The sequence below is a fragment of the Elephantulus edwardii genome, unplaced genomic scaffold (assembly GCF_000299155.1).
Source record: "Elephantulus edwardii isolate Elephantulus edwardi_28Jun2011 unplaced genomic scaffold, EleEdw1.0 scaffold00073, whole genome shotgun sequence".
Lineage (NCBI taxonomy): Eukaryota > Metazoa > Chordata > Mammalia > Macroscelidea > Macroscelididae > Elephantulus > Elephantulus edwardii.
The window spans coordinates 907,324-919,005 of NW_006399823.1; the positions used below are offsets into that span (position 1 = coordinate 907,324).

The window sequence follows — 11,682 nt, forward strand, 5'->3', positions numbered from 1 at the left end:
GAAGAGGACCTGAAGCACCTGCTACAGAGGGTCAAGGACTGCAGCCTCCAATATGGATTGAGGCTCAATGTCAAGAAGACAAAGATTCTCACCACTGGACTAATTGGCAGCATCAGGATGGATAGTGAAGAGATTGCGATTGTTCACAGCTTTAGTTTGTTTGGCTCCACAGTCAACACTCTTGGCACCAGTAGCCAGGAAATTTAAAGGTGCATTGCCATGGGAAAGTCTTCTGTTAGGGACCTCTCCAAAGTACTGAAGAGTAATGGTGTCTCTCTGGAGACTAAGGTGCATCTGATACAGGCCACGGTCTTTGCAGTCACTTGTTATGCATCAGAGAATTGGACAATGACCAAGGAGGATAGAAGGAGAATTAATGCCTTTGAGCTGTGGTGCTGGAGAAGAGTATTGAAAATACCATCGACTGCTAGGAAAACAAACAGATTTGTCCTGGAAAGGGTTAAACCGGTGGCTCCTTGGAGGCAAGGATTCTGAAGCTCCGTCTAACATACTTTAGACATGTGAGGAGAGACCAGTCACTGGAGAAGTATATCATGCTTGGGAGAGTGGAGGGACAGCACAGGAGGGGAAGGCCCTCTATGAGGTGGATTGATTCAGTGACTGGGGTAATCAGGATGGGACTGTCAGAGACAGTGCGATTGGCACAGGACAGAGTAGAGTTTAGGGCTATTGTATATAGGGTCGCTATGAGTCGCAGGCGACTCGACGGCACATAATAACAACAATATCTTTATAAAACCAGTAGCGTTCTGGATAGTAAACCTTAAAATTGAACATCTGTGATGTGCTGCAACATATTACTAGTTCTAAGATATAATTTTTTAAAATGGACAGTTTTAAGTATGGTTTACCGTAACTCAAATGCATCCTAAGGAGGGTGCTATCCATATTTTCAAATCCAGCATCATGTGTTGAGGACTAGTTTTATTTAAAATCCAGCTTAACTCCAAAACTAGCACCCCTTTCATCATACCCTAACCAGTTACCATTGACTCAACTCCAACTCATGAAGAACCCATGATCAATTGTTTTCTGTAGAGTTTTCAGTGGTTCAGTTTTTCAGGAGATCACCAGACCTTTATTTTGAAGCTCCACTGAGTGGCCTTGAATCTGTCTTTGGTTTGAAATGACAATTCCGGAATGGACCCTTTACCAGATTCTCTTGCACTAACTGGAATACTAGGGTTGTTCCCTCCTGGTGGGACACATTCTGTCACAACTAACACTCCAGCCACCAACTGACTTCTGTAATAAGACCAGACTCCATTGACTAAGGAGTTTCCACAGCACCCCACTCTCTGGTCAGCTGAGCTTCTCTCTGCACCTGTTAACTGGCCTCATACCCAGATGCAAGGTCAGCCCTCCCTCCTGCAAAACACTAACCACCAAGGGAGTTTCTGTCCACACCAAAGCCACAGCCATAGAGAAGGATTTTTGGAAGGCTTTCTGTGAGGAGCATGGCTGTCCCCTTCTTACCTGGAGCCCCCACTCACCTTCTCCTTCATCTTCTCAATCTTCTTCACAGAACTGCGACGCTGGGGCCGGTCCTCATGCCGTAGCAGGTTCATGCTGAGATCTCCTGACTTGTTGAACTGCTTCTCCTCCTGCTTCTCAGCCTCCTTCAGCTTGCTTTCGGCGCTGATGCTTTCTGCATGGTACATGTGGTAAGTTTTCATGACCTAGAGACATAAATACACAGATCAGCAGCCTGTTGTGGCCGCAGAGTTCCAGCCCCTACGAAGTTCTGTGCTCCAGTTGAATCTGCCCTGTCCTCCTCCCACACCATACTCGGAGCTCCCATACTTGTTTACCTTTTTTATTAGTGTAAGATTTTATTATTTGTATTCTTCTCATAGCAGAGATTACTACAGTAACACTGCAGATTTTTCATTTTCCCCCCACAAACTCCCTAAGCCTGGAAATGATGGTAAAGAGTGTCAGCTTCATCATCAGCTGCATCACTGACAAAAGTCATTAAGTCTTAACAAGTGCTGTGTTCACGCTACCCATCTGCCAGCTTGTTGTACTACAGCCATTTGCATGATGCTATGATGCTGGTAGCTATGCCACTGATATAACAAGGGAAGTTTTGAGCCAGGGGGGAAAAGAATCTTAGGCAACATCTACTCCAACAATCAACTTTTACATATAGGGAAACTGAGGCCCTTAAGAGGCGGTATGATTTGTTCAAGGCCAAACAGTAAATCAGTGCATTCTCCAGACTACATCCATGTAATCTTTACTATAATGAGGATACAGAAAGATTCCAACATATTGCAAGGGTCCCTCACACCCCTTTACGGTCAATCCCACCCAACCTACTCCCATCCCTGGATCCAGGCAACTGTGATTTGCTTTCTGCAAATATTTGTTATTTTCTATGTGGTAGAACATCATAGGAGTAGAATTCCATAATATGAACTCTTGAGCATGCTTTCTTTCACTCAGTGCAATTCTTTTGAGATTCATCATGTAGTTTCAATAGATCAAGTATCAATAGTTGATTTTTATTCCTGAGCAGTAGCCCCATGGTTAGATACACTATAATTAATTTATCTATTAATCATTTGGGTTGTTTATAGTTTTTAGCTATTATAAATAAAGCTGTTATGAACATCTATGTACAACTTTTTATGTGGATGTATGTTTTAATTTCTCTTAGGTGCTACCCAGCAGGGGGCGGTAGAATTGGAAAGAAACCAGAGACAAGCATAAAGCAGAGTTGAGGACTCTCAGATCACTGGGTGAAAAACTGAGTGCTTACTAGCAGGTTGGAGTGCCTTCAGGTATTTGTCAGGGAGCTCAGTCTGCTAACCCACAGAGACAGAGTGGAGCACCTTCAAGTTTAAGCTTAATGACAGAATGGAGGCTCCACTGGGCACCTAATTGGGAGCACTAAAAGTGCTTTGTAATGCTTGTCTGAGCAGGCAAGAGGGTGGACCACAAAGCAGAAGCAAAGAATTGTATCTTGAATGCTGCTAAGCCAATAAGCCCCATAATCATGAGTATTACCTGTGAGTTCTGTATGAATTTTGCAACAAATTATTAAACTCAGAAGAGAAGTAGTGAGTGTGGTAGAAGAGAAGTTTGACGTTGAAATTAAATAGATGAAGAGTCTGGAGTGTGGAGTGTGGGGGCATGTCTTGTCTCATAGGAAGCAGTTTTGAGTCCTTAATGCTAATAAGGATTCTTGCCACTCATGAAGTTAATAGAGGTCAGATGTTGACCCTCATGCCCTGCACTCTTTACAATGAGTGAGCATCTCCAGTGCTGCAATAGTTTGTAGAAATAATTGGTATTCTGTCAATTCTTGCAATCTTATTTTTTGTCAGTGCTTTTAGTGCAGCTTGGATTTCTTCCTTCAGTACCACTGGCATATGCAACCTTCTGAAATGGTTGGGCACATTTACTGTGTATTCCATATCCTTTTGATGCTTCCTTCAGTATTACAAATGAAGGCTTGGATTTTTTTCCTTTAGTTCTTTTAGCTTGAGAAAGGATTTGATTGTTCCTTGTGTGTTTTCTGACATCTCTAGTCTACACATTTCCTTATAGCGCTTTGTTTTGTTTTCTCAAGACACCTTTTGAAATCTTCACTTTGGCTCTCTTCATCATCTCTTCCATTCACTTTCACTTCTCTATGTTCTAGAGTGAGTTTCACATTGTTTTGACATCCATCTCAGTCTTCTTTTTCCCTATCTTTCAAATCACTTCTTGCTTTATTAGTCTAATATATTCTTGATATCACCCAACAACTCATCTGGTCTTTGGTCATTAGTGTTCAATCCATCAAAACTATTCTTGAGCTGGTCTCTAAACTCATAACAAATCATAGCAAATCGTGGATGACATTTTAAAGAATGGAAATTCCAGAATGTATTAATGTGCTCATGTTGAACAAGGGGATATTGTGTGGTTTAAAATGAGGGAAAGGGTGCATCAGGTTTGTAGCTTTTCACCATATCTATTCTATCTTTATGCTGAGCAAATAATTGAAGAAGCTAGACTAAGAAAGAAGACCACAGCATCAAGTTTAGAGGAAGATCAATTAATAAGCTGTGATGGGCAGATGGCACAACCTTGCTTATTGACAAGGAAGACTTGAAGCACTTTCTGACACAGCTGAAAAAATAGAAGCTTCATTACAGATTGCACTTCAATGTAAAGAAAACAAAAATTCTCACAACTGAACCAATTAGCAACATTATGATAAATGGAAAAAAGGTTAGAGTTGTCAAGAATTATTTCTTACTTGAGTCCAAAACATTGAGAGTCAACAAACTGAGCATATTAAAAGGGCATATACACTGTAAAGGATCTTTTTTCTTTTTTATCATTATTAATTTCAATGAACATTTATAGATATTTTGGATTTCCATCCATTCATTTCTCTCTGCCTCCAACCCCAGTTCGCTTTTCTCTTTGAAAAGTAAAATTCCTTCATTGGTATACAATCCCCCCCCCCTTACCCCACCACTACCCCGAGTATACTCCACTCTGCAACTGTAAAGGATCTTTTTAACATTCTCTAAAGAAAAAGGATAGGGAGGGAGAGGAGGGGAAATGTGCAACAATGAATGAGTAAAATAAAATGTTTATAGAAATAAAATACAGAACAAGGATGTCACTTTAAAGACTAACATACCTGAATCAAGCTATGGTATTATCAGTCACCTCATATCCATATCTGAGTGGCAAGGAACTTTTTTCTTTGATGTTGATATATAATCCATATTGAAGGCTGTAGTCTTTGATCTTCTTCAGTAAGGACTTAAAGTCTTTCTTACTGTCTGCGTGGAAAATTGTGTCATCTGCACGACACAATTTATTGCTGCATCTTTACTCCAGTCCTGATGCCATATTCTTCTTCATGAATCTGTATGCAGAACAGATCATCCAGGACACTGGGCTGTACGAGGAGGAATGTGGCATCAGGATTGGTGGAAGATTCATCAACAACTTGTGTTATGCAGATGACACAACCCTGCTTGCTGAAACTGAGGGGGATCTGAAGGGCTTGCTGCAGAAGGTCAAAGACTGCAGCCTTCAATATGGTTTGAAGCTTAACATCAAGAAGACAAAGATTCTCACCACTGAGCCAATTGGCAGCATCAGTATGGATGGTGAAGAGATTGGGATAGTTAACAGTTTTAGTTTACTTGGCTCCAGTCAACACTCTTGGTACCAGCAGCCAGGAAATCAAGAGACAAATTGCATTGGGAAAGTCAGCTGTCAGGGACCTCTCCAGAGTACTGAAGAGTAACGATGTCAGGCTGGAGACTAAGGTGCACCTGATCCGAGCTATAGTGTTCACAATTGCATGCTATGCATTGGAGAGCTGGACAGTTACTAGGGATTATAGAAAGAGAATCAATGGCTTTGAACTGGGGAGTTGGAGAAGAGTGTTGAATATACCATGGACTGCTAGGAGAACAAACAGGTTTGTCCTGGAGAGGGTAAAGCCAGGCTGCTCCTTGGAATCAAAGATTCTGTAGCTTCCCCTAACATACCTTGGGTATGTTCCAAGGAGGGACCAGTCCTTGGAGAGAGACATCATGTTTGGAAGAGTGGAGGGATGGCGCGGGAGAGGAAGACCCTCAATGAGAAGGATTGATTCAGTGATTTGGGTAGTGGGAATATGTGTGTCAGAGACAATGAGGTTGGCACAGGATAAGCAGGGTTTAGGGTCACTATGAGTCACAAGCAACTTGACAGCACAAACAACAATAACATAGTCCAGTGTCTCAAATTATTTGCTCAGCATACAGACTGAATAGGTAGGGAGAAAAGATATAATCCTGATTAACATCTTTTCTGATGTTCTCCATAGGTAACATCAAGACAAATGGAGAAAAGATTGAAGTTGCCAATGATTTAATTTTACTTGGATCCATAATCAAATACTCATGATAGCAGCAGTCAAGAAAACAAGATAAATAACATTGGGAAAAAGCTGTTGTCAAAGTTATATTTAAAATGCAAAAGAGCAAGGATACTAGTCTAAAGACTAAGATGTGCCTGTTCCAAACCATGGCATTTTCAATTAATTATTTATGCATCTGAAAGTTAGACAATAAATAAGGAAGACCAAAGAAGAACTGATGCCTTTGAATTGTGATGTTGGAGAATAGTATTGCATATACTATGGATTGCAGAAGAACAAATAAATCTGTCCTAGAGAAAGAGTAACCAGATGCTCCTTGGAAGCAAAGATGGTGAGATCCCATATACCTTGACATGTTGTCAGGATCGTCCACTTCTTGGAAAAAGACAACATACTGGGAAGAGTAAAGAGTTGGAGAACAAGAGGAAGACCCTCAACAAGATAGATTGGCACAGTGACTGCAGCAATGGGCTTGAGCACGGCAGCTATTGTGAGGATGTTGCAGATAGGGCAAGTTTCAGAACTGTTGTTCTTAAGGTTGTTGTGATTCATAGTCAACTCAATGGCATCTAACAAAACATATGCATGTGAAAGTTAGACAATGAACTAGGAAAACTAAAGAAAAATTGATGCCTGTGAATTATGGCCCTGGTAAATAATATGAAGAAACCATGGTTCTCCACCTCCTTGGACTGAGAGAGGTTGCCCCTATGGCAGGTAGTCGTGGTGCTGGGTTGCCAGGAGACTCAACCAATGTGAATGTAGTGAGGGAGACCATGGACATTCTTTTTGAGATTTCATGAGTTTTGAATATGGGCTCAGATATGGAAATTGTGTCTATTTGTGTGAGGCTTTGTGAACAAGGAGTTAACCCAGAAGCTTTATCATTGGTTATTAAGGAACTTCACAAGACTGCTGAAACTTTAAAGGTTGCTGGAAATATAACAAACTGACTTTCTGAAGAACTCTTAATGAGCTATGTCAAGCTCTGCAAGAGCACTGTAGTCAGGAATGTACAGCCCTAATGCTTTGCCATTGGTATGTATATTTATATATTCCTTATTTATTGTTCTGAGTCAGCCTATCAGATGTACAGATCTGCCTGCCTTCTGGAAAGCATAGTGGAACCCCTATAGTGATGTACTTGTTGTTATGACATTTCTGTAATAATTAATTTTTAATTATGTATGCATAATAATAAAAAAGAAACCATGGACTTCTAACAGAACAAACAAATCTTCTAGGAAGAAGTGTGACCAGAATGTTCCCAATGTTCCTTATAAGCAAGAACAGCAAGACTTCATCTCACATACTTACAGCTCATTATCAGGCGATGCCATCCCTGGAGAAGGACAGCATGCTTGGTAAAGTACAAGGTTAGAGAAAAAGAGGAAGACATTCAGTGAGATGGAGTGACAGTGGCTGCAGCAGTGGCTTGAGCGCAGCAGTGATGAGGAGGCTGGTGCAGGGACAGGGAATGCTTCTTTTGGCTGTTCACAGGGCTGCTATGAGTTGGAATTAACTCACTGGTACCCAACAACAATTCATTTCTAGACTTCTTGAGTTCAATGATCCCTATTTAACCTACGTTTCTTATTTCAGCTTCTGAAGTCCACTTATCTCACACAAATCATATGTTTTCAGAAGAAGAGAATTTCCACTTGTAACTAAATCTTCCTATCTAATCATCCTTCCATTTACCCCAGGTCAGTATTACAGTTGGATATTCTCAATCTCTCACATTTTGTTTTGCCTCACTTTCTGCCTCCCAAGGTGGAGGTTCAGGTGGGTTGACACAGGGACTGTAACAAAGGGATTGAGCACCTCTGAGATCATGAGAATGTTGCAGAATAGGACAAGGTTCAGATCTATTGTTCATAAAATTGCTATGAGTCATTGTTGACTTAATGAAACCTAACAACTAGAGTTTATAAGCCTCTTTTTATACTTATTCCAAGGACCATCCTTACTCCAGTGTGATAATAATAATAACAACAACATTTATGGCAGTTAACATAAACACTTATTACATGACAGAATTTGTTCCAAGAACTTTTTTTTTATTTCAGTTTTCTTTTTATTCATTTTAATGAACATTTACAGAGATTCTGGATTTTCATTCATTCGTTGTTGCCCTTTTTTCTTTACACCCCCCCCCTCCCAGTTCGCAAAAGATAAACTTCTTCATTGGTACACAATTCCCCTCTGCCCCCCCCCGTTCTGCCCCAAATCACTCCATTATGCAACCTTAATTCTGGATTCCTGTGATAATCACAATATGCTATCATATATCACTTTTAAACTTTTCTCTCCCTCATCTGTTTCAGTACAGTATATGTAATCTATCCAGTTTTTCTCAGTCTTACCCCAACCCTAATGTCAGTCACTTTCTACAGCAGTGGCGCTATGCAGTGTTTATCCTTTTGTGACTGAGATATTTCACCAGCATAATGTCCTCCAGGGTCACCCATTTTGAATAATATTGCGTCAGTTCCTTGTTTTTCAATGAAGCATAGTATTCTATTGTGTGAATATACCACAACTTCTCTATCAATTTGTTTGTTGATAGGCACTTAGGCTGTTTCCAACTCCTAGCTATTGTGAACAAAGCCATGATGAACATGGGTGTGCATATATCTGCTTGGATGTCAGTTATGGTCTATTTAGGATATATTTCTAGTAGTGGAATTGCTGGGTCAAATGGTATCTCTATTTGCAACATTTTGAAGAAAGCACCACACCACTTTCCACAATAGTTGCACCATTTTACACTTCCACCAACAGTGAATAATGGTTCCAGTTTCTCCACAAACTCACCAGCATTTCTTGCTTGCTGTTCTGTTAAATTTTGCTATTCTGACTGGGGTGAGATGATATCTCATAGTTGTTTGGCCAAGAACTTTTAAAATGCAATAATTATCTATCTATCTATCTATCTATCTATCTATCTATCTATCTATCATCTATCTTATTGTTGTTGATAGCCTTCGACTCAAGCACAACTCATAGTGACTGTATGAAAAAGGCCTGAAGCCCCTCTACAACTATCAATATTTATCAAAGTTCATAGAGTTTACTGAGGCATAAAAATAGCAAGTGTAATATTCAAAGTCATGTAGCAAACCAAGGCAAGCTGAGACTGGAGGTCGTCTGGCCCTTAGGTATTCTTATCTTTTCTATTGTTAGTGCTGTGTTCTGCTGAGTATATATTTTTTGTCATGTATTCCCAGATCCTTCTTGTTGTTAGATGCCATTGAGTTGATTATACTCATAGTGGCCTTATGAGCAACATAGCTGAGCCTAACCTGCACCATCCTTATGATCTCTGATACGCTCGAGACCGTAGTTGTAGTCAGTGTGTCAGACCAGCTTATTGAGCGTTTTACTATTGTTCAGTGACCCTCTATCTTTTCCAGAATGATGCCTTTTTTTCAATGACTGAAACCTTCGGACTACATGCCCAGAATATATGGGGGAAAGTTTCCCCATCCTTACCTCTAAGGAGTACTCTGGTTGTACTTCCTTCCATACAAATTTTTTTTTGAGAGTCCATGAGATAGTCAATATTCTTCTCCAACACCATAATTTAAAGGCATTGATTCTTTCTCAGTCTTTCTTATTTATTGTCCAACTTTCAGCTGGATAGGAAGCAACTGAAAACAGCGTGACTTGTATCTTAAACACCTTAGTATTTAAATGCACATCCTTGCTATTTAGCACTTTAAAGAGGTCCTTGTGTTCTGGTGCCTTTTCAAAAAGTTGGAAATAGAAACACAAATTCCATTACTAGGAATATACCCTAAAGGACCAGAGCCATGACCCAAACAGATGTATACACACCTGTGTTTATTGTTGCATTTTTTTCTTTTTTTTACTGTTGCATTATTAACAACAGCAAAGACACAGATGCAATCCAAGTGTACAGCAACAAACAAATTGATAGAAAAACTATGGTACATTTACGTAATGCAATACTATATGGCACTGAAAAACAATGAACTCATAAAGCATTACACAACATGGGTGACCCTGGAGAACATTATGCTGAGTGAATTATCTCAGTCACAAAAGGACAAATACTGCATAACAACACTGTTCTAAAATAAAACTGACATGGGAGTTTGGGAGAACAGGTAGAGGGGATAGATAATGAACACTGTATTCGAACAGATGAGGGGAATAACAATTTAAAAGGAATATATTATTAGACATTATATGTGTGACAACAATTCGGAATAAGAGGTTCATTGCAAGGTGGACTGGAGGAAGGGGAAGGGAGAGGGAGGGAGGAAAATGAATAAATGAATAAATATTAAAAGAAAAAAAGAAAGTACACTGGGAGAGGGCAAGAGGAAAATATGTAAAAATGAATGAATGAAAATCCAAGGGTTGCAGAGTGAATTATATTTGGGGATTGGGGGATGTGTGTGGGGGATTACGTACCAATGAGGGAGCTTTTCTTTTGCGTTTGAAGGAGAGGAGCAAACGGGGGTGGGGGGGCGGGGAGAGGGGTGCAACAATGAATGAATGGAATTCCAAAATCTCTGTAGATGTTCACTGAAATGAAAAATAAAGAAATTAAATAAAAATTTTTAAAAATCACAGTAAAAATGTTATCTCTATATCTCTATCTCTCTTTGTATATCTCAATAGATAGATATGTGTGTGTGTATATATATCCTTGATAGCAGAATTTTTCCCCAATGCAATACATATTTTGATTTCTTGATTGCTGATACCCATAGGTAAGAAGATCTAAATAAAATGAAATTATTGACAATTTTAATTTCTTTCTACATCATGATGCTGTCAATTTGGTTTAGTGGTGAGCATTTTTTTTCCTTGATGTTGAGATGTAACCCATATTGAAAGCTGTTCTCTTTGATTTTCTTCAGTACATAATCCAGGTTTTCTTTCTCTTCTGCAAGCAAGTCTCTGTTATCTGCACAACACAGATTGCTGCCTAAATAAAACAAAGGAATATTGCATGGTTTAAAATTAGGAGAGAGGTATGTCAGGGTTATATGGCTCCTTTAAACCTATTCAATCTGTATGGGGAGTAAACCATTTGAGAAGCTGGACTGTATGAAGAAGAATGTGGCATCACATCTGGAGGAGGCTCATCAGAAACATGTGTTTTGCAGATCCCATATCCTTAGACTATGAAAACAGGAAAACATTATCTGTCTGGTTTTCAGACTCTCATTTAAATGCAAAAGAAGCCACATTGAGTCTGGAAACAGCCTCTGTGAAGGGACATGCTAGGTCAGGATAAGGATCAGTTGTTAGAAAACAGCTTCTCAACAATGCAATCCGTGTGCCTTTCCTGTCTCATAGGCAAGATTATCCTTGGGCACAATGATCTTTTGCCACCAATGTTTGATTATGAGTGGCATTTGAAGCTTAAGAAAAGAGAAGTCCCAGAATTTCAACCTCCTCACCCATACTCTGTGTAGCCTATACTGAGAATTTCTAATTTCTATCTTATTTATTAATTCTGCATATTCATAGAAAGTGTATCATTAAATGTAAGAAAGCAATGACAATCAGAGCTCTCTTTTCAGCTGGCAGTAGCATATAAATTGTTTGTACCACTCGGAGACGTTAGGTCCTAGGGCTGGGAATATTTCATTATGGAAGACAGATAGGGTCTCTGCCCCCACAAAGAACACACTTTTTTGGGCAGACAGACAAACAAATGATTATCACATGGTATCAGCACTATCTGGAAGCAGGAGCGGCATCCACTTCCAAAATGGCTTGCATCCGGAAACTCT

At 39.7% G+C, this 11,682-nt stretch overlaps 1 protein-coding gene across 2 annotated transcripts in view; it reads right to left on the reverse strand.

The window, feature by feature from the left end:
* The window catches only part of SRGAP3 (SLIT-ROBO Rho GTPase activating protein 3), a 448,964-nt gene that overhangs the window by 160,668 nt on the left and 276,614 nt on the right, over positions 1-11,682 (reverse strand). For both annotated transcript variants that reach the window (XM_006888900.1, XM_006888901.1), the window contains exon 5: positions 1,515-1,700. In XM_006888900.1, coding sequence (XP_006888962.1) covers positions 1,515-1,700 — 186 coding nt within the window. The remainder of the gene's footprint in view (positions 1-1,514; positions 1,701-11,682) is intronic.